Consider the following 20,961-nt stretch of genomic DNA (forward strand, 5'->3'; position numbering starts at 1 on the left):
ATATCTGAAGGTGGAAACTCTTGAGTAGATGTATCAAGCATCTAGCAGATATAGGTACTAATACCAAAGTTGCCCTTCATGTTCTAAGTAATAAACTCTAAATATGCATTCCTGCCTGTCAAAATTGAGATATCATCAAAATTTTGATACCTACAACGTGAGGCAGTACTGGAACCCAATTCCGTGCTAAGAACGGCTCGTAAAGTGCGACGTGTTCGAGGAACATAAAATAATGGTGAACATAGTGCTCAATGTCTGGACAGCAGGCAGCTTGGCATGCAGCGCATAACCTGTCCCAATTTCTTAAAGTCCAACTCCAGATAAGGCGTGGGACATTGTTACAAAGCATGCCTATTAATAGTATATATATGACGTTCTCAGGACCGATCCACGCGGGAGTATGTTCTGATCGATGTGGATATGACATCAACTCATTCTCCTCTGGAACGGTTCTTGACTGCAAGTTCGCCGCAGTGACGACTCTTACCCCACCTCATGGCTATATTCTTCTCCTATTAGTACCTACTATCACTATCTCTTGCACATCATGACTACACTATTAAACAAAGCCGGAAAAGAACTCTTCGCCAAGCACCTTGAGCAATACGCGCCTCAGGACCCTTTATACGAATTCTACACCAATGAAAGAGGAAAGCAGAAGCGAAGAAAGGTGTGTACGCGACTATTTTTTTGCCATAGACCTTTCATTAAACACAGAATGGCAGCGTGCCATCCCACCAGGCCTCTCGAAAAGAGACGCTAAAATTTTGAAGAAGCTCATGTCTCGGGCACACTACCTGGACAAAGGGTTCTCATTCTGTGGTCTTCGCTTTGGGTGGACATTTATTATCGGAATGATTCCACTGGTTGGCGACGTCGCCGACATCAGTCTCAACTACCTTCTCATCGTCAAGCCTGCGCGCAAGCTAGAGCTCCCAAACTGGCTGCTGCGCCGGATGATGGTCAACAACGCCGTTAGCGCAGGGGTGGGGTTTGTTCCTGTCGCTGGGGACGTCTTTGTCGGGGCTTTCAAGGCCAACTCGCGCAATGTAGCTCTAGTCGAGGAGTTTTTGAGGATTAGAGGGGAAGAGTTTATCAAGATGGGTGGCGTTGCCGAGGAAGAAGCGAAGAAGGGGTGGTTCGGGACCTTGAAGGGAAGGCAGAAAGCCACTGCACCCGTCGCCCCTATGAGCCCCCAGGATGTGGAGCAGGTCAAACCGGGCGCTGGGATGTCGGGAGATGAGATGAAGAACTCTTTGTCCGATGAAATATTGGATGGTCAGATGTCCAATGCTCCAGTAAACAGCGTTCCTGCGAGGTCAGGATCGTCTGGTTTCAGCCTATTTGGTTCCCGCAAGTCAAAGGGAAAGAATATAGCTCCCAATTCATCACGGTCTGCTCAAGCTGACAGAGGACGCTTTGTCGAGGATGCCGATGTTGTGCCAGGGGCAATTGGACCTTCGAATTAACGATAGCGCAATGATGACACTGATCACTAGTATTTGACATCTATTCGATACCCCTACTTCTTGCTTAATTTAATCTGCTTCACCCTTTCAATCACTGTTGAAATCTACGCTAATTACGCTGGTTATCTGCCTTCGGATAGTACCACGTCGTCGTTGGCCACTCCGTGTACATGGAAAACCATACGGCTACATGTAACTGTTGTTATCGCCACATAAAATGACAAAGGTCCAGTGATATATGGCTGTAACATTACAACGGTTATTGAAATGAGCACGACAATCTTGAAGTAAATACATACCAGGTCGGTTAGCCAAACTATTGTGCAAATAGTGCATATTAAGGTAATGCTGATATAGTAGTATATTCGTCAGATACATTCGGACGATGAAATAGCAAGAAGAAGACTTACGCTAAGAAGTAAATCACAGAGTGTCCAACAAGTACATCGACAAGGCGTACACCAGTAGAATATCGCGATCCGCCGCATTGCTTGTAATGAGCAATTGCCTGTTTGATGACCATTGCACATAGAAGGAACTCAAAGGCCATCCCCACCAGCCAATATGCGAGGGACAAAGAGGGAAATTTTGATATGCCACAGAAATGTGCCCCTTCAAAGGGCAATGCGATCAAGGCATGTTCTAAAGGAGGTATTAATTATGCCTTTATTCCAAAAGGTGACTTGACCCGACTCTACCCGAAAGTTCTTGTTTATATGATACGGTCACAACCGCTACTGACCCAGCCAGTGACAGGAGGTAGCAAGGAACCATGAAAGCAAGAACTTTTTTGCTCTTTGAATAGAGCATGTACACTCGGAGCTGTAAGATCGCTGTACTCATAATGTTGAGTCCAGTGACATCTTCCAAGTTAAAAACTGACGCTTGCCTTGGGTAGTTGCTGATACTACAACGGGTCCCCATGATTCTAGGAGTAGAAAATGGCTGCCTTCAGCATTGTTAGCCTTTTCCCACTTACGAGAAGCATAAAACACTCACAACTGAGAAAAACAGCAACGTATGGGAAGATGTTAATCATAATTTCTTGTTTTCAAGCTTGAGGAATAAAGATAGCCTACAACTAAAAAAAAGATGAGTCATTGCTCAAAGTTGTTGACCATCGTTTTCACCTTATCATCTTCATCACGAAAGCATAGCACTATTATCATGATCAGTATCCGTGTCTTTTGATTTTAGAACATTGAATCATCCCATATTACCGTATATTACATAGCTATATTAGGGGCTATGATCTAATCATATATGGGGTATTAACATGACAGAAACTTACATGCTGGATAAGACAACATAGTAACGATTCTGGAGCGCTTGAGTCTTGTGTCCACTTATTTTGGTGTCCCACTTACTACAATGAGGAATAGTTTGACAGAGTGGAAGCGCGTTTTCTGACAGATCCGTCAACAGAAAGTCAGTATAGTACACAAGTGATAGATGTATTTTTACCCATAGAAATAATCTCTGTTGAATGGGATCCGCATCGAATTAAACAAATCAACCACGTTGCAAGGATTGCGCTGAATACCTCCTGCTCGAACGTAATAACTGAGATGGGGATCAATAAATTCAATGAGCTGACATCGGTAAGATGGATGTTGGGTAATTAATGGGCCTACCATAATCATAAATAGCAAGTGCAATTGCGCAGACTAAGGTGACGACGTTATAAGCGACTTAATGAGAGGTATGATTGCTCACGAACGCTGAGTAGCTGTAGAGAATTGTATGACTCTCTGACCCTGAATAAAGGCTTCACTCGATGCAGAAATTGACATGTTGGCGAGAGAGACATCAGAACAAAATTTCCTCTTTATAACGACCGTTGAGTTTGACTAATTTGGACTGGTCTCCACCTTCTAAGTATAATTCAAATCATGATCATGATGTGTTTATTTTTATGTATACGAGTATTGCAAGTATGGGCGCTGGAGCTGTGTGACGAGTTTCCCAAAAGAATGACTTTGTTAATCAACTCCCATAGCTCATCACATCATGGTACTTGGCCTACGAAAATTCGCATCGCTTCATCAAATCGAATAACGATGATCCTTCTCATTTATTAGCCGGAGTGCTACTGAAATTGGACCGTCAATATTGCTTCTCCGGTGAGAATGTCGATCCAAGAGAGATTGATGTGTACGGAAGTCCACAGTGCCCATTCAATTAAATACCACTGGCAGAAATTGAAGAAAAGATGCCTGAGAAATACTTTAGTAAAATTCATTGACTTACTGAAGGGCTCAACTGTACATCAACGTTCTATTTCCACAACACTGTTCCTTATGATGGATTCCGAACGCTCCACGGAGGAAACTGCATAGAATTGAGGGGCGCCCTTCCTTGGGCAACAGTCGGATCGGACGTCCGATTTAATTTAATTTAAAGTCCGCGTGATGCTTGCCATCGGCCACAACAATACACAAAGAATCTCATGCAAAAAGTTCAAAATTATGTTCGACCTTGGTTCGACCCGCATTGGCCACTGGCATTGATTGAACTCCATCACCACATTTTCGAGCTATCCTGTATTCTTCACTGGAAATGCGCGCGATGGAGTACGATAAAGGCGTAATGGAAATACTCCTAGTGGGAACACATTCTTTTTGTATCGCAGGTTAAGTCAGTGGGAGACTGTCATTCAAGATATATCGTGCACGATTTGTGGATATCGTCCGGATATTTTTGTTCCCACCAAAAATATTCACATCCTTACCCAGGCTTATCTGCGAGCAAATATGTGTGATAAGAACCCTCCTGGCTCCCCTTTACGCTCTCCATCCTGCAGTCGAAATGCCATCGGACTTTAAGCCACTCCTAGGTGCGAGCGCTGACTTCGGTTTTTCCATCGTCACCCGCGGACCTGACGTTTCAACATCTTGTTAGATCAAAGTGTAGGATATGGCGTGGTCATCGGTTTGGAACTCCTATACCTCCAGAAAATCCCTGTTCTGAATATTCACGAATACCACAGGCGTCGGATTTTTTTTCGCTTTCGTGATGCTTTGTCTCACGTTTCTACAAACTCGCTTTACCAACACCTCTCCAAAAGCCTCTGAAGAGTTTACGGTGGGACATTCATTACGTGGAACGACATGCCATGATTATTGACACCATTCAGACCGCATCCAGGAACGTGAAAGTGAGCATCGTCCAAGTCGTCATGCAAACTCAAGAGTGACGTGTATTTCTCAGCCTGGCTTGGTGTGTTGTGGCATGTGCGTTGTAATGCTATTTTCGAGTGAAATAGAAGTCTAAATCCATTTTCAGTGTCAGTGCTTGGACGTGGAGTGCAACCTTGCTCCAGTCAAGCACTGCTGCCTACACATTTGGAGTCAGTGGCCCATGGTACGTGCAATTGAACCATCCCTCGATTTCTCATGTTGATCTATGTTAAAAAGGTGGTACGGTGTTGGCGGGACAATTCAACTAGCCATATTTGGGATGGTCGCCGCAAAAGTTAAAATGAATGCCAATGGGGCACACACTTTTCTAGAGGTGAGCTTTGTCTTATGAATTGTAAACATTTATTGGTCCAAACAAGAACTGTAGATAGTGAAAGTTCGATTTGGCACAGGCCCCCACTTGTTGTTCACTTTTTATGCGTTCCTATGTATCATGGTTGTGTGTGGATCATTGCTCCGTTCGTGTTCACTATTTTTTCTACCCACAATGAAACGCTGAATGGAAATAGTCGGAGGCGCCGCAACGGTTAATGCACTGACTGGCATGAATATCCGTTCGTTCTTGATCCAACGACTCCATTCTTCCAACGTTCTCTAACTTCAAAATAATCAGTCGCTGCATGCTTCCTTCTTCCCATTGGAATCGCTGTTTATGTGATTGTTGGGTACGAATCCGGTTTGTCAAAGCTTTAGGGACTTTAATGTTAATCATCGAACAGGGGACTTAGAGCTACATTTGTCTGTGATTGGAGTCACACCCTTATTCTTTTCATTATCATATATATCGTGAGTCCTCTTCAAAAATCCTTTTGCGTAGAGTGACTAACGTGTTGCAGTTTCTATTCAGAACCTTGTAAGCAATGCATGCAATCCTTTAATGCAGTTTCTGACGATACTTCCAGCGGCACTTCTCCGGCGACGGATGGGGTGTCAGGATTTTATAACCTTCTTGTCACGGCTGGTCGTCAAAGTCCAGTCATAGGGAATCAAGATGGAAGCTACTTGACTATGAAGAGTAATCAAGGTCTAGTCTTTGGAGCTGCGACGATTCTGAGTGGATTCTCGGGAATCTTCTGCGACCAGGGGTACTGGCAACGAGTACGATTTCTCTGGAATCGCAAAGGCGATACTTTGAACATTGTTTGACCATTTGTTTCCAGGCAATCGCAAGTCATCCAAAATCAACCACCAAAGCATATGTGAGTTGTCCCATCACATAACCTGTTAAACTTGAGGCTTAAAAATCGACATGGGGGCAGATGCTAGGAGGTCTTTCATGGTCCGTGACGTTCTAAAAACACTGTGTCCTTGTTTATTAAAATGCTTTCAGGTTCGCAGTGCCTTTTGCATTTGCTAGCTGTCTTGGTCTTGCGGCCCGGGCACTTCAAAATGATGTAGCGCCTCCTCCTTTACAATTTATAGAATTCCATCCTCACACGCAATATTTAGCCTCGGTTTCCGACATTTCCAGAACCACTGTCCGCATCACAAGTCAGTGCAGGATTAGCAGCTCCTGCCGCTGCAGCAGTAGTAATGGGGAAGGGAGGAGCTATAGCTGTTCTTCTTGTAGTTTTGTACGTCATTAAACTTCAACGGATTTCTACTACCCGCTGACTTTACATTTATAATGTATTGGACCATTTTTGAAATAGTATGGCTGTAACAAGCGCATGTAGTGCCGAGGTAAGTTTATCTATAGTCGCCGTTTTAACATTTCATTCTCACAGACACCTCGTAGCTCATCGCCGTCTCTAGTCTTTTGTGAGCCCTGTTTCTCTATAACTTTGTATACATTTACTAATCATGCGATATTTACCAAGTTCCTATGAGTGGGTTCCATTTTCCATTAAATGCATTGATATTTTCTTACGCTCGTTTCACAGCATCTATAAAGCATACTTCTTTCCGAAAGCCAGAGGTCCAGAGATCGTCCGTGTGTCACATATGTTCATCTGCTTCTGGGCCGTGTGGATGGGATGCTGGGCCACTATCGTAAATTTCATTCTCCTGTTCGTTGATTTGAGATATCTATTAAATCACTTGGTTTAGTTGCACAAGGCAAATATTGATCTCGGCTGGGTAAGTGTCGCTGGAGTCTTGCAGGATCCGCTTTTTTCTTACCGTTCATCTTATCTTTGACAGCTGTTCTACGTGCAGTAAGTCACTCAATTCCTTTCTTATGCGTAGCACTAGGCTTGATACTTTACACTTTATAGGGGTGTCGTTCTGAGTCCAGCTGTTATACCAATTGCACTAACGGTGACATGGCGAAAATTGACAAGCGCTGGCATCATAGCAGGTGCTTTACTGGGAGCTTCACTAGGTTCGCTTGTTTATGATCCCACTGATGAACGTGACCCCTCATATCATTCAATCTTCAGGGATGACAGCGTGGATGATAGGATGCTGGAAAATCTATGGTGAGTACACACTCCCACCGGAAAAGGTTTAGCCATGAACAAGTCATCTAGGTGAGATCAACGTTCCGAATCTCGCCCAGCCGTACTCCGCTGTATGTAGCGGCTTGACTGGACTTCTGTTCTCTGGACTAATTACCGTGGGAGTGTCTTTAATGAGTTGAGTGGCAATGTTGTGTGCTTAATTCTACATTCCTTTTTACTAAATGTTGGATTTTCGATAGATCCTGCCGACTATGATTTCAAAGGCACACGAGGAATTGCAAATCTTGACATAGACATCGAAGGGGATGCCGTTAATAAAAGTTCATCCGATGTCGTGGATGCAAAGAGTCCTAGTATTGAAAAAAGTGAAAAGGACCCGGCTGACATTCGGACCGATGCTGTAGTAGCCGCTGACGAGAATACGTCTTCGAATGGTCCTGATGAGGAAGAACAACCAAGCATGGCCACGCTGAAACTCGCTTTCAAGAAAGCGGCGTGGTACAGCTTAACGCTAACGTCAATTGTCACAGTCATAGGTGCGAATTTGCGGCGCGTTTGTTCTCCCCATAACATTCTGACTGTTTTTGTGTTAGTGCCTTTGCCTATGTTCTTCTCCCACTACGTCTTTAGTGAAAGGTTCTTCACATTTTGGATCTCTGTGAGCATGTACGTTTTTTACTTATTACTTTTCAGCCATCTATGCTGATTAGACTGTGTATGATTTGTAGTATTTGGGCTCTCTTAAGCGGAACATTCTCAGTTCTGCTGCCTGTCTGGGAATCCAGGCGCGAAATAGCTCAAATTTTGGTAGGATGTTGGAGGATTTTGCGCAGGAAATGATCATAACTGCCAGTCGTAACACCATCATTATATGTATAAGGTTTCTGTTAACATACTTATAGCACGTATATGTGCTTCCGCGTTTTATGGTTTCCCTGTTCACGGATGAACATATATACGCGCTTCGGCAAGTCGCGAGGCAAGTTGCGATTTAGGGGTGTCATGTGAGATCACAAACCAGTTGCCGGAAAAAAGCCGCCACAATAAGTTCTTCCGTCCCACTGTCACCGTCACCACACGAGCTCTCGATAAACGCTTCTAGACATGCTATTTCTCGTTTCACCCGCCATGGACGCTTTGGTTTCTTTTGAACTCGCCGTCACAAAATCTTCCGGCGACGACGCTTTGCAATACTCCTGTCTTTATGTCTTTAACAATCTAAGTAGCCCGCGCAACGGACCTTGAGATACGGTGCAGTTCACGCGGCTTATCCAGTGTTCTGGCTTGGGTTCTCGTGCTCTCGTGTCCATTTTTCCCGGATATACCTTTCATCGTGTGACACTTTAATTCTCATCCTACGAGAGGGGACTTAAGACGGAAGGACTCTTTAGTTTACACCGAGCACGATAGCTTGTTGATCAACCTTGACAAGGCAGGTATGGTAGCATGGTCTTGGCGGGTGTATTTCTATGGGACTCGGAGCTCATATATGGTGTTAAATGGGCACGAGAATCCTGCTGTCCGTATTCGACCCCTTTGATTTGTACCCCCTCCAGTGCCAGCGGGTGGGCACGTACAAGGTTTACTCGAAGGAATCGGATGCTTCCCAGGTACCAGGCGCTCCCGACGTCCCCCCTGTCGTCGTCGGCGACCGAGAAGAGTCCAAAGAAATATAACCTGTCGCTGTTCAGTGGGAGATGGGCGACCCGTTGGCTTTTCGCGGCACTTGCAGCAGCTGTTGTCGTGTTTCTTGGATTGCCGATTTTGCGGGATCTTAATTGGGAATGGGGGTTTCCCTGGAGTCAGTCGACCGTACCTCTGCATTTACAGGGATACACTAGACCGTCGTCGATACGTTTACCGACCGAGGAGGAGCAGGCGTTTTGGGATCTGAGGAAAGATGAAGTGAGGGACGCATTTCAGCATGCGTGGACGGGATATCGGTCTGTCGCTTTCCCGAATGACGAGTTGACCCCGGTTATGGGGGGAAAGTCCAACAAGTGAGTGTTTAATTTTTGTTTGTCATTATTATAAGACAATTTATCAGGTTTGTTGAACGTTTAACGTTAAAGATTTAATGGATGGGGAGTGACACTTTTTGATTCGCTCGATACGTTGTGGATGATGGGGCTTGAGGATGAATTTTCCAGTGCAGTTGAGACTGTCAAGGATTGGAAATTTGAAGAGATCAAGGTATCTAAATTCCTAGAATTTGGAACTTGAGTATGGACTAATAGATAACTTGCAGCCTGATCAGTTCGTACCATTCTTTGAGACGACAATACGATACCTAGGAGGCCTGTTATCAGCATATGCACTGTCAGGAAACGAGATTCTTCTCAATCTCGCTGACGATGTTGGACGGATTCTCATCAAGGCATTCAATGGTACGGAGTCTGGCCTCCCAGCTTTCTCTGTTAGTCCAGCAAGGCATGTCAAAATGACTTTTGAGCGATCCTTTTCGATCTTATTCGTACTACCAGCGGCCTATCAGATAGATTGCATCAAACTGTGTTATTTGCAGAAGCAACGTCTTGTCAGTTGGAATTCAAGTACCTCGCCAAGTTGACCGGGAAGAGGGAGTATTATGACAAGGTGAGTGAATGGGCTCTTTCCTGTGTTGGTGAGATATGGTGTACAATCATACTTTAGGTTCAAGCTGTTATGGAGATATTTTACAACGCGAGCAACGCAACGAATGGTCTATTTGTGGACCAGTGGTTTGGTTCGACGGGGTTGCCGAGTGGTAGTGAGTTGGACGGGTCTGCTAAGCAGTCTAGTCAGGTTGCTAACGTTTTGTTAAGACCACATTACTGTCGGTGGCGGATCCGATAGCGGTTACGAGTATTTTTTGAAGCAATGGGTAATGAGCGGAGATGAAAAGGCCCGAACCCAATGTCTGTCTTCATTGTAGAACAGCTCAAACACCTTGCTTAAAGTTCTTTTTCTCAGATCTGACGTCCATAAACAGCATTATCGACAACCTCATCTATGTCACTCCCAATGGCACACGCGGGCTCATGTACGTCACGGACACGGATACCTACATGACCGCACACAGACAGGAGCACCTCTCCTGCTTCCTTCCCGGTCTCTTAGCCCTCGGCGCCGCCCTCCTGGACTTACCCCCTGACGTACGCGAGAAGCATGAGTGGGCAGCAAGCGGATTGACGTATACGTGCTACATTGCGTATGCGGACCAGCAGTCTGGTTTGGCGCCGGAGGAGATACGGATGAATGGACCAGGGGTCAAGTGGGTCGATGAGCTGAGGAGGTGGGAGCAAGGTGGAAGACAAGGGAAAGCACCAGGGATGGGTGAACCACCTGCGTATAAGAATTGGGAGCTGAGGGAGTATGCGAATGGATGGCCAAGTGTTTACCTCCTTCGCCCAGAGGTGTGTTGAGATTTTACCCCCGTTTTTTTGCGTCACCTCTCCAACTAAACGCCTTGTTTGCGATTGAGCAGACGATTGAGAGTATATTCTATATGTGGAGGACTACCGGAGATGTGAAATGGAGAGAACGTGGTTATGAAATATTCAGAGCAATAAGCACCCGCACCCGCACCAAGTTTGGGTTTTCGAGTGTCGTTGGCGTCGATAAACGCCTAAGGCTCCTAGACGAGATGCCTAGGTAAGTGGCTCTTAAACTCGCGGGAACTTCTGCTCACGAGACCTTGTTGCCACAGCTATTTCCTTGCGGAAACTCTCAAATATTTCTATCTGTTGTTTGATGAGATTGACACATACCCCATGGATAGATGGGTTTTCAACACGGAAGCACATCCTCTTCCTACATTTTCATGGACGAGTGATGAGAGAGAAGCATTCAATATCACATTGTAGTAAATTATCAACCATATACCAGATCCATTGTTCAATAAAACTGTATTTCTATCAACACTCGAAATACCGGACTTCTTCCAGGGATTTTAGCTTGGCCATTGGCGATTAATCTTCTGCAATTTTATCTACATTACAATGAATAACGGATCAGCGCTCAGCAACCATGGACCTTTCCTTCTTGATCCTTCACCTCAAATTTCTTAAAAGTACTTGAATCCTGTTGGATGCGAAAATTTTCTATCCACACTTACATTGAGACTTTTTTTGCTTTCATATTCGAGATTTCAATCCAAAGTATGGTATTTTAGGGACAGTAATTCTTCCCTTCTCGGATTCCCATCCTTAATTTCAGAAAATCTCTATTCAACGCGTGACGTCATCAAGTGAGACAATTTTCTTCTATTTTGGGAACGAAGGATGAACACAGTTTTTCATATAAAAGGCTCATTTTTGCGAATTGTCCTTTCTTTTCTTCCACCTCCTTGACTACATCTCACTGTCCATTTCCCGACCTAATATTGACGTCCACGACGTTTCTGCAGCCGCATCCAGCCCCGCGAGCCCGAGGCTATCGATTTCGCAACTCGTCCAGAATATATTTGTCGATAAGAGTACGTGATTAATCCTTGACAATGGATACTTATCCAAATACGCGCCAACCAACTTGTAAGGAACCTTGACTTGCATTTTCCCAGAGTTCTAGGCGCATATACTCAGTGAAACAACGCACCATATGCATGTATAGACGTTTGGCTTTGGGAGAATATGATTCTGAAAAGGTGCGTTTCGAAATCAAATCTTTTCATTTTCTCCCGTCTTTTACTTACTTTTTATCTTCTCGCTCCATTTACTGTATTTGACGCGTCGCGTCGCGTCGCTCTGTACCTGGTCACCTGATGTGATGACTAATAAATATTCACCGTGATCTCAGCCTCGCTTATCAAAGATTTTTTTTTTCGAATCAACTTTACAACGAGGTCCTTTGGTGGTTCTCATTTGGTGAAGTCTTTCTGTCCCTTATAGACCCAATCCAGACGGACTTAAAAAAGGAGACACTCCTTGTGTATTCTTAATACCCTTTTGACGACTCCCTACCGCAAATTTACCCCTTTGTTCCGATATCAACCTATATCCTACCTTTATCCACAAATCCACGAATACCATGTCGAAACAACAAAACGGCGCCTCCCGTGCTACATCAGTCACTCCCGCTCCTGGTACACCCACTCCTGCTTCAGGGCCCACATCTTCGCTGCACCCTGTAGTCGGCATCAACTTCGGAAATTCGTATGCGTCAATCGCCGTTTTCACCAAGGAGGGTCTGGCGGAATCGATCGCGAATGAAGATGGAGAGCGACAAATCGCTTGTGCCATCTCCTTCCATGGCGAGGAATTGGTACGTTTTCCTTTTATTGGTTCATGTTTTTCTGCAGCTTTCCAATCGCTATCTTTTTGCACTCCCTTGCGTCTTTTTATACCAATCCAAATCAATATGTCCACATCCCTTCGTGTACTGTGGGATTCATATCTGCGCCTTCTAATGCCCACTATTTTTTATTTTATGTGCTCCGCTAATCATTTTTCTTACACCACAGTATATCGGAAACCAAGCCAAACAGCAGCTCGTGAAAAACGCAAAGAACTCTATCGTTGGGTTCAGAAATCTTCTGGGCAAAAAGTAAGTGCTCGTTTTTTTACCTTCCAACGAAAACTCAACCTCGAATGTAGATTCTCTGAAATTCCAGGGTCAGAACACCCCACTCTTTCTGCGCCCATCATTCAACACCCCGACTTGGCCGATACCATTGCCTACAAAGTTGAGGTCCTCCAACCAGCCCCTTCTCCCTTGCCCACTTCCGCGATTACAACTCCCGCTGCGTCACACGCTCCCACTCCTCGTTCTGAACCCACCCCCACTTCCCGCATCCTCACTGTTCACGATGTTACCGTCATCTTCCTGCGCTCTCTGCTAAAATCTGCCGAAGATTTCCTCGGCAAGCCCATCACAGGTGCCGTCATCAGCGTACCCGAAGCTGAGACCTTCAACGACAAACAGCGAGAAGCGCTTAAGGAAGCGGCTAAGGAGGCCGGCCTTAATGTACTGCAGCTTTTGGACGAGGCTGCTGCTGTGGTTTCACTCACTACCACTTCATTGTGGAGCAGCGAGGAAGATCAGGAGGAAGGTGGCCAACCATTAAACAAAGACAGGACCCAGCTCGTCGTCGACCTCGGTTCATCCGCACTTTCGCTTCACCTTGTGTCTGTGCGTGAAGGACTAAGCTATGTTCTTTCCTCCTCCTTCACCCCTAATGTCGGAGGCGACAAGATCGACGACAAGCTCATCACTTTCTTCGCCGCCGATTTCACCAAAAAGACCAAGGTTCCTCTCAAGGTGTGCCCCGCCCCCGCTGATGCCGTTGCCGACCAACGCGCGGAGGCCAAGCTGCGCCTCGCTATCGAACACACCAAACGCACCATCAGTGCCTCACCTGGTGCGGCTACCTGCAGTGTCGAGTCACTCAAGGATGGCATGGATTACACCGGTAACATCAACCGTATGCGTTTCGATATGCTCGCGTCGCCCATCTACGCCGCCGTCGCAGACGCGATCACTGCTCTTCTCTCGCGCGCCGCGTTTGATGCGCATGATGTCGATGAGGTTGTGTACGTTGGTGGTACCGGATGTCTTCCTGGTCTCGATAACAGGATCTGCCTGCAGGCCGGATTCAGGGAAGATGTTCAAACGCCGTTTGCGCGTGGCATCGTTGTCGGTGGAGGCGTCGGAGACCCAACTACCATCATCGCCCGTGGATGCGCATACCAAGCTGCGCTCCTCGATACCCTCACCAACTCGGAATCGCAGGAAGACAAGGAGATCCTTGCTGCCTTCGAAGCTGGCTCCGAGGCTAACCAGGTGAAAGCGACGACTAAGACGATTGGTGTTCTTTTCCCCAATGACCTCGAAGAGAACAAGGAGGTCGGCGGTACCTGGATCCCCGTTGTTCAGCGCGAAACCGCGTTGCCTGTGCGCCGCATTGTGTCGCTTGATGTTGAAGTTGAAGAAGAGAGCAAACGCGTTGCGTTCGAGGTGTGGGAGGTTGTTGAGGGCATCCGCGTTGAGAAGGTCACTCCTCCTAAATCCCAAGACGATGAGGAGGAGGAAGAGGAAGAAGAAGAGGAGGAGGAAATTGAGGTTAAGCACCGCACAGTCACCAAACACGCGCTGCTCGCTGCATTTGATGGGAAAGCTAAACTCGCTGTGCAAACGAAAGGCAAGGGACCTCAGAAGGGCAAATGGTTCACGCGCGTCGAGATCCAGTTCGTTGTTGGAATCGATGGAGATCTGAACGTCGAGCTGAAGGAGATTGGAGGAGAGGAAGGACTGGTCCAGAGGATTCACGTCGCTGCGTAATCTCCTCTTTCTTCCTTTGCTTTCTTGTTCTCTTCTTTTGTCTGCCTGGCTTTCAATATCTTCATGACCTTTTCTTTACACCCATAAAAGTTGATTGTTGTTCATTTTTTTCGTTGCTTAATTCATCCAGTTTCAATCTCTAAAATTTTGTCTCGTCGTTTTTGTGCATGTTCATCACCTTGCTATGTATAGGTCCTTCGGGTTTGACGGAGTACTGACATTCGACTGGCGCTTAGTTCGCTGGTTTGTTACTTTGTAGGCGTCCGCGTGGTCGGTGGACTTCAAGCATGTTGAAAGAAGAAAGTTCAAGTCAGTTCGTCATCCACTTGGACGTGTATTTTGACGATGCTACAAAAACACTGATATCAATGAATTCTGATCACCGAGACGTAGAACTCGGGTCTGTGAAGAAATCCCTGACCGACGGCCATATCGACCATGGATTGAATAGCATGCCCGTTACACGTAACCTTTTTATATTTTTAGATGCTAGCGTGACTCTCCTCAAGTTGAAGAGTTGGCAGAGTTGGAAGGCCTGAACTGGGCGTTGGAAAATTGCAGTTTGCAAACTGTCCCATGAAGTCGCATGACCCGCCAAAAGTTCATCCGCGATGCAGTTTTGCTTTGTTTAGATGGCGGTTCCGAAGTGCCAAGAGACTTCGGAATGGACGCTCATTGGTTCGTTTTATTTCATCCCCGATCGCCTCTAGGCTTTCCAGGGCTTTCCAACAGCTTGTATTCTAACTATAACTCCTTGTACGTCCATCGGTAAACATCTCTACCTGCTAGAACCTTAGAAGAACAGCTGACACCGACCAAAAGCCGACTCATCAACAGCATGGCCGTCAAAGAAACGAAATGTAAGGGTTAGAAGACGGTGAACCACCCGGACAATATGAAAAGAACCCAAAAGAACCCAACACCTTGGCGACATGATTTCGGCACTATCAATGACAAATTCGAGCTTGAGGGATGAGATCCGTCGTGTGTTTTTTTTTTCTCTTGTGGCAAGTGCTGGCATCGATGATGGACAATGAATGAATCAATATTATTTGCCACCTTGTTCTTCCACCCTCTCTTCCACCGGTTCTCGCAAGTAAGGCTTGAGCTGCAGTTCGTACTGACGCACGTTTGTCAGTGGACGCTGCAGAGCTTGTTTGTTATCCAGGATGTTGCCTATAAGGACCCCAGTCCCGATGGAGCAACTCGCACGGCTCTCGACGCGCGCAAATCCACTCAGCAAACTCGTCACTCGCTGGGTCCTCGTCGCGTTCCTCGGACTGGCTCTGCTCTGGTACTCCAAACCCTGGCTAGAGCTCTCGGCGCATGGAGATTTTACCCCACCCCTCTGGCTCTATGGCCCGCATTCCGAGAACGACGAGACCCCCTATAAGTTTGCACCGCCGCCCCCGCACGAGCTGCAGGCGATTTGGGAGCCGAGGAAGGAGGAGGTTAGAGCGGCGTTTAGGCATGCGTGGAGCGGGTACATGATGAGGGCGTTCCCGAGCGACGAGCTGCTTCCGCTGTCGGGTGGCAAGTCGGACAAGTGAGTGAATTTGGGTTGGATGCGTGTTATATCGCATCATTATATGTGTTTTTCTCAAAGCGTACTTGGATTGAAGGTACAATGGGTGGTCGGTTACACTGTTTGATTCTCTGGATACAATGTGGATTATGGGGTTGCATGAAGAGTTCAAGGATGCCGTAGAGAGGATTAAGGACGTCCATTTCTTTCCTACCAAGGTGCGTTAATTCCTCGTGCATCAGTCTCGTTGGATGGGAAATATATTCATCTCTGTAGCCCGATCATTATGCGCCATTTTTTGAGACGACTATACGTTATTTGGGTGGTATACTTTCAGCCTATGCATTATCGGGAGAAGAAACACTTCTTAGACTCGCTGATGAAATGGGCCAAATACTCATCCCGGCGTTCAATGGTACAGAATCTGGGCTTCCTGCTTTTTCAGTGAATGTCGAAAAGTGCGTGTGTCTATACACCACACATTGGGTTGAGCAGGGTTTTTGATCTCATTCTCGCCAATTTTTTTGAAGTGGAAAGATATTGTCGGATTTGAACAAGAAGACTGTTCTCTTTGCGGAGGCGGCTTCGTGCCAGCTTGAATTCAAATACCTGGCTAAATTAACGGGAAATAGGGAATATTACCAGCGAGTGAGTGGTTCTTCCAATCCTGCTTACGTCACTGCCATATATCCATCTAATGCCTCAAGGTGCAAGACACAATGAACGTATTCTACAAGGCCAACGTCTCGGATGGTTTGTTCCATGATAACTGGCTGATGAAAGAGGGAACACCTACTGGGAGTAAGTTGGTTTTCATCATGTGTCATTTGCATCACGTCTCATTTACTTTTGTGGTACAGCCCACTTCACCATTGGAGCTACGGCAGATAGTGGATACGAGTATCTGCTTAAGCAGTGGCTTCAGAGCGGTGATGTTCAGGCGAGGGATCAGTGTACGTTTCTCATGCACTCCTTCCACTTGATCAGGACAGAATAATGAATACATTCACCACGATCGACAGATATCAAATCCGCAGAGGGTATCATCAACAACCTCATCTACGTCACTCCGAAGCGCGGGCTCATGTACGTGGGGGACCTACAGAACAACTATTTGATGCACCGCCTCGAACATCTGTCATGTTATCTCCCCGGAGTGCTCGCCCTAGGCGCGGCGACGCTCGATTTGGAGCCGGAGGTTCGTGAGCTGCATGAGATGGCGGCACATGGGCTGGCGTACACCTGTGCCATCTCGTATGCAGACCAGGTCACTGGGTTGGGGCCGGACCAGATGCAAATGACGCAAGGAAAGAAATGGATTGATGAGGTTTACATGTGGAATCAGACGGGACGGATGGGGGAGGCCCCTGGTATGAGGGAGTATCCTGTTGAACGTGACCCACGGCGTCGGGACTATGTGCACGGTTGGCCGAGCGCTTATTTACTGAGACCTGAGGTAACGTTGCCGGTCGGTCGTACTATGCAAATAGGACACTGATGTCTTTTGTACAGACCATCGAAAGCATCTATTATATGTGGAAGACAACGGGTGATATCAGATGGAGAGAACGGGGCTATGAAATCTTCAAGGCGATCAATAAGCATACTTGGACCAAATTCGGCTTTACCAGCGTCTATGGCGTCGATTCGGTCCCTGTCACGTACACCGATGATATGCCAAGGTACTGTCTTACGTTTTTAAAATTCGTCTACTTATACATTATTGATCTTTGTACAGTTGGTTCCTTGCGGAAACGTTGAAATACCTCTACTTGTTAATGGACGACACCGATGTTATCAACCTACGTGAATGGGTGTTTAACACGGAAGCACATCCCCTACCGATGTTTTCTTGGACTGAAGAAGAGAAAAGGACATTTAAAATTTCATCATGAAGAACAGCAAACAATATATGCAAGTCAATGTATTACTACTCATATCATCGTGGTATTTATATAAATCAATAATTTTTGCTAATTGGAGGACGTTCTCTGACATCAAGTCTTTCTTACGATGACTCAAACAATTTTTGGGGAAGTCAAATAACAATGTCGGAACCAACATTGTAGATCGACAAGAATGAACATCCCGGATTATCATTCAGCGTGCACGGCACAATTATCGACCCTATCAATATCGACTTTATCTAGGTGTTAAGGTTGTGCAGAGGTATTGGCAATCTGCAGAGAGATTTGTGTCAACAACGCCATCTGCTGGAGCCTGAAGGTATCAGATGTGATCGCGATGCTCGGGATTGGGTCCGTGAAAGTCAACATGGGTGGGTTTGTCTTGGACGACCCCCATTGCTTCCAGTTGACAGAGGAGAGAAGACTTTTGGGATTCTTGGGAAGCGATGGATTGCCGGTATTGGCAAAGTTGACTAGATATCACGGTGAGTGCCATACACAATTGAGAGAGGTCTAAAGACACTTACTTATCGCATCTGCTCCAACGAGATCTGGTGAGGGTCCAGCGCCGTAAAACTCTGGTATATCGGTTCCGTGGAATGACCCAAGTGCGGTACTTGTTTTGTTACGTTTATACACTGACATCCAGGTTAGCATGAGAAGGTAATGTATTTGAAGAAGAAACCACCACAGAAACGCACAGAATGCAAAGGTAGGTTGAGTCTTTGAGGTCGTTTCCAGCAAAAATCGCCGGGGAGCTTGGAAAGACCAGTCTCCCTGTATAGCTGCAAGGCGCTTATACTGGGGACTGTTTTTTTCAGTGAGAATATGTCAGCGCATGACATAAATGACAAGCGCTTAACGTACGTGAGGGCGTTTGCTGTTCCGGTATCAAAAGGGGAACCCTAAAATAGGCGCTCTAAGTTTTCGGCGCTCTGGTTGAATTAGCGCTGAGAAACCCACCTGAGTGACATCGTCCGGATATGCTTCACCTACAGCTGCAAGCTGCTCGTCCGACAATATCCCGCGGAAGTAACTATTATACGAATTATTCGCTGAGTCTCGCTTTTGGATAGATAATTGAAATGGACGAACTTGGATTGCATGTAGGATAAGAAATCTTCGTTGGTTCTAAAGTCATAGCTTCAGCGTCGGTTCGATGTAGCCTAGTTCAAGGACCAGAAATACTAACGTGATGTTTGCATTAGCAAACGAGAAAAATCTACAGCATATATGTGTATCAATATTCAAAATGAGGATTTTAAATGGTCCTTACGTTCCCTCGTCGTCACAGTCTCCGGAGAGTATGGGAACCTATTCACATGAAATGTTAAAGTTCAAGAATATTGATATAGGAAGACATGTTACACAAACCTTTGCATAGAGACCTTTTTGGAGAGATATCTGAGGATCTCTCTTAATTAAATCGCCATCGATGGTCGGCTGCCAGGCAAGGGAAAGACTTGAAAACGAGAAGAGATTGGGAGACAAGTTCATAGCTGTGGAGAACTGGTCGAACGGAACTGCTCTCATGCATGCGATAGGATCGGGGGAGCCTGTGCAGCCCGAGTTGGCCACCAACTGGTCGAAGATGGGTTGCTTGTCGGCAATGTCCAACATCAAGTAGGGAGAACCGGATTGCTGAAAGAGAGTTAAGTAATATTGTTAACCCCGTAAGCAGGACGTGCACATACCATTACAGCTGCGTGGAATAGACCTTCTGGATTACCATCGTTGATGATCAAATGAGTACCAACTGATAAGGCCCCTGCACTTTCTCCCCATCTTTCGAAAAGAATATTGTAAGTGGGATAAACAACGGATTATTTAAGCACTTACATAGTAACTCTACGAGGATCACCTCCGAAAGCTGTGATATATTTCTGTACCCACTTTAAGGCGAAACGTTCTGAAACGCAGATTTAAACACGCCATCGAACAGAGTGCGAGTTTGATTCTTACGATCTCTTAAACCAATGTTTCCAAGGCCAGCAGCCTGCACCTCTTTGGATGCTAGCCAACCAAGTGCTACAGGAAGTTAAACATGTCATTGGACGACTTTTAATGATTAAGATGACACACGAACCACTCAAACGGTAGTTTGCTGATACATAAACAACAGGCTCGTTGAGGGCGATTGATCGAGAGACGATGTTGCTTCCTGGGTACAGCGAAGTGTCGCCATTCTGAAAGCCACCTTACCAAATAGTAAGGCTCAGGGTATTTTATGATATGAAGAAAGTGCATATAGTACCTCCGTATATCCACTACGGTGAAGTTTAAGTATCGGAAAGGGTCAATGGTATCAAAGGAAGCTTGGTTACTTACAAAGACGACTGGGAGTTTCTTCCCAGGCTGTGTGCCTACAGGTCTGACAACGTTTATAAACAGACCTAAACGCCGATCATCACGTTAGATAAAGAACATTTGTACACCATGTCCCGCGTACAATCTTCCGATATAACAGAGGGATTAGGGGCCCCTGTAGAAATCAAACCAGCAATAGTTGGAACTAGGCTTCCAGGAAAGACAGAGGCATTCGCCGCTTGTTGGAAACATGCCGCTCCAAAAGTAGTTGCCTGATGAACGCCCCTGAAGGCAACAGGGGGGTGGGGAGGCGCAAATCGTAAATTCCCAACTCTAGTAAAAAACCAGTTAGAAACAAGCCCGAATGACGACAGACGGCAATAAAATACACACGGCGGTGCGGCAAAAGGCATGCCGAGGAAACTTTCAACATTACCAACTACACTGCCCTGAAATGCGCCATAGTTAAGTTTGACGATAGGATCAGATCCAGGTGATGTCGCCGCAGTATTTTCAACGAGATTTGGCAGTAAAAAGAGTAGTCCAAGTAGAACGTGAGCCCGCAGAAGGGGAAACGAAAGCATACTTCACTGGTGTTTGGTGTTCCAACCACCTGTGGCTCTCAGGAGCCTTTTAAAGAACCGCGGCAGTTTGTAGCGTCATCAGAGCAGTGCTGCCGAATGACCGAATGAGTCATACGTAAACTTCAGGGTGAGCTTATTTCGCAGGGACGCGCAGGGTTTCAAGTTGCTATGAATATGTACATAGTCACTGGAAGCGCTGGTCTAAACTAGGTTTCACTGTAAAAAGTGCCTGTATCCAATCTCCAGTCTGAGTCATAAACTGACCAACAGCTTGTTTGCTTGCTTATTCAAGAATCTAATTTCCTGAAAC

At 46.0% G+C, this 20,961-nt stretch overlaps 6 protein-coding genes across 6 annotated transcripts; 5 read left to right on the forward strand and 1 right to left on the reverse strand.

Moving 5' to 3' along the window:
- Window positions 1-547: 547 nt before the first annotated feature.
- JR316_0011280 (uncharacterized protein) lies at window positions 548-1,469 on the forward strand (the record flags this gene model as incomplete). The annotated part of the gene is made up of 2 exons (XM_047896937.1): window positions 548-670; window positions 726-1,469. 2 exons carry the CDS (start codon window positions 548-550, stop codon window positions 1,467-1,469), a joined length of 867 nt encoding a protein of 288 aa, XP_047743346.1.
- A 4,853-nt stretch (window positions 1,470-6,322) lies between these two features.
- On the forward strand, window positions 6,323-7,781 carry JR316_0011281 (Urea-proton symporter DUR3; the record flags this gene model as incomplete). Its single annotated transcript, XM_047896938.1, has 7 exons — window positions 6,323-6,352; window positions 6,719-6,748; window positions 6,812-6,825; window positions 6,886-6,992; window positions 7,051-7,089; window positions 7,311-7,607; window positions 7,765-7,781. The coding sequence occupies 7 exons, from the start codon at window positions 6,323-6,325 to the stop codon at window positions 7,779-7,781; spliced, it is 534 nt and encodes a 177-aa protein (XP_047743347.1).
- An 889-nt stretch (window positions 7,782-8,670) lies between these two features.
- JR316_0011282 (Endoplasmic reticulum mannosyl-oligosaccharide 1,2-alpha-mannosidase) lies at window positions 8,671-10,916 on the forward strand (the record flags this gene model as incomplete). Its single annotated transcript, XM_047896939.1, has 9 exons — window positions 8,671-9,071; window positions 9,144-9,264; window positions 9,320-9,458; window positions 9,596-9,666; window positions 9,724-9,820; window positions 9,876-9,968; window positions 10,024-10,466; window positions 10,538-10,704; window positions 10,760-10,916. 9 exons carry the CDS (start codon window positions 8,671-8,673, stop codon window positions 10,914-10,916), a joined length of 1,689 nt encoding a protein of 562 aa, XP_047743348.1.
- A 1,162-nt stretch (window positions 10,917-12,078) lies between these two features.
- On the forward strand, window positions 12,079-14,328 carry JR316_0011283 (Heat shock protein 70-like protein C57A7.12; the record flags this gene model as incomplete). The annotated part of the gene is made up of 3 exons (XM_047896940.1): window positions 12,079-12,312; window positions 12,512-12,594; window positions 12,645-14,328. The coding sequence occupies 3 exons, from the start codon at window positions 12,079-12,081 to the stop codon at window positions 14,326-14,328; spliced, it is 2,001 nt and encodes a 666-aa protein (XP_047743349.1).
- A 1,196-nt stretch (window positions 14,329-15,524) lies between these two features.
- Window positions 15,525-17,748, forward strand: JR316_0011284 (Mannosyl-oligosaccharide 1,2-alpha-mannosidase IC; the record flags this gene model as incomplete). The annotated part of the gene is made up of 9 exons (XM_047896941.1): window positions 15,525-15,874; window positions 15,951-16,071; window positions 16,130-16,311; window positions 16,384-16,501; window positions 16,561-16,654; window positions 16,714-16,806; window positions 16,876-17,309; window positions 17,366-17,535; window positions 17,592-17,748. 9 exons carry the CDS (start codon window positions 15,525-15,527, stop codon window positions 17,746-17,748), a joined length of 1,719 nt encoding a protein of 572 aa, XP_047743350.1.
- A 258-nt stretch (window positions 17,749-18,006) lies between these two features.
- Window positions 18,007-20,651, reverse strand: JR316_0011285 (Lipase 1; the record flags this gene model as incomplete). Its single annotated transcript, XM_047896942.1, has 17 exons — window positions 18,007-18,233; window positions 18,288-18,398; window positions 18,462-18,568; window positions 18,628-18,665; window positions 18,724-18,796; window positions 18,856-18,891; window positions 18,953-18,982; window positions 19,037-19,074; window positions 19,135-19,401; window positions 19,455-19,545; window positions 19,600-19,669; window positions 19,723-19,788; window positions 19,847-19,957; window positions 20,015-20,027; window positions 20,089-20,153; window positions 20,210-20,400; window positions 20,461-20,651. The coding sequence occupies 17 exons, from the start codon at window positions 20,649-20,651 to the stop codon at window positions 18,007-18,009; spliced, it is 1,725 nt and encodes a 574-aa protein (XP_047743351.1).
- Between the last annotated feature and the right edge of the window lie 310 nt (window positions 20,652-20,961).

This window comes from Psilocybe cubensis, chromosome 11 (genome assembly GCF_017499595.1).
Source record: "Psilocybe cubensis strain MGC-MH-2018 chromosome 11, whole genome shotgun sequence".
Lineage (NCBI taxonomy): Eukaryota > Fungi > Basidiomycota > Agaricomycetes > Agaricales > Agrocybaceae > Psilocybe > Psilocybe cubensis.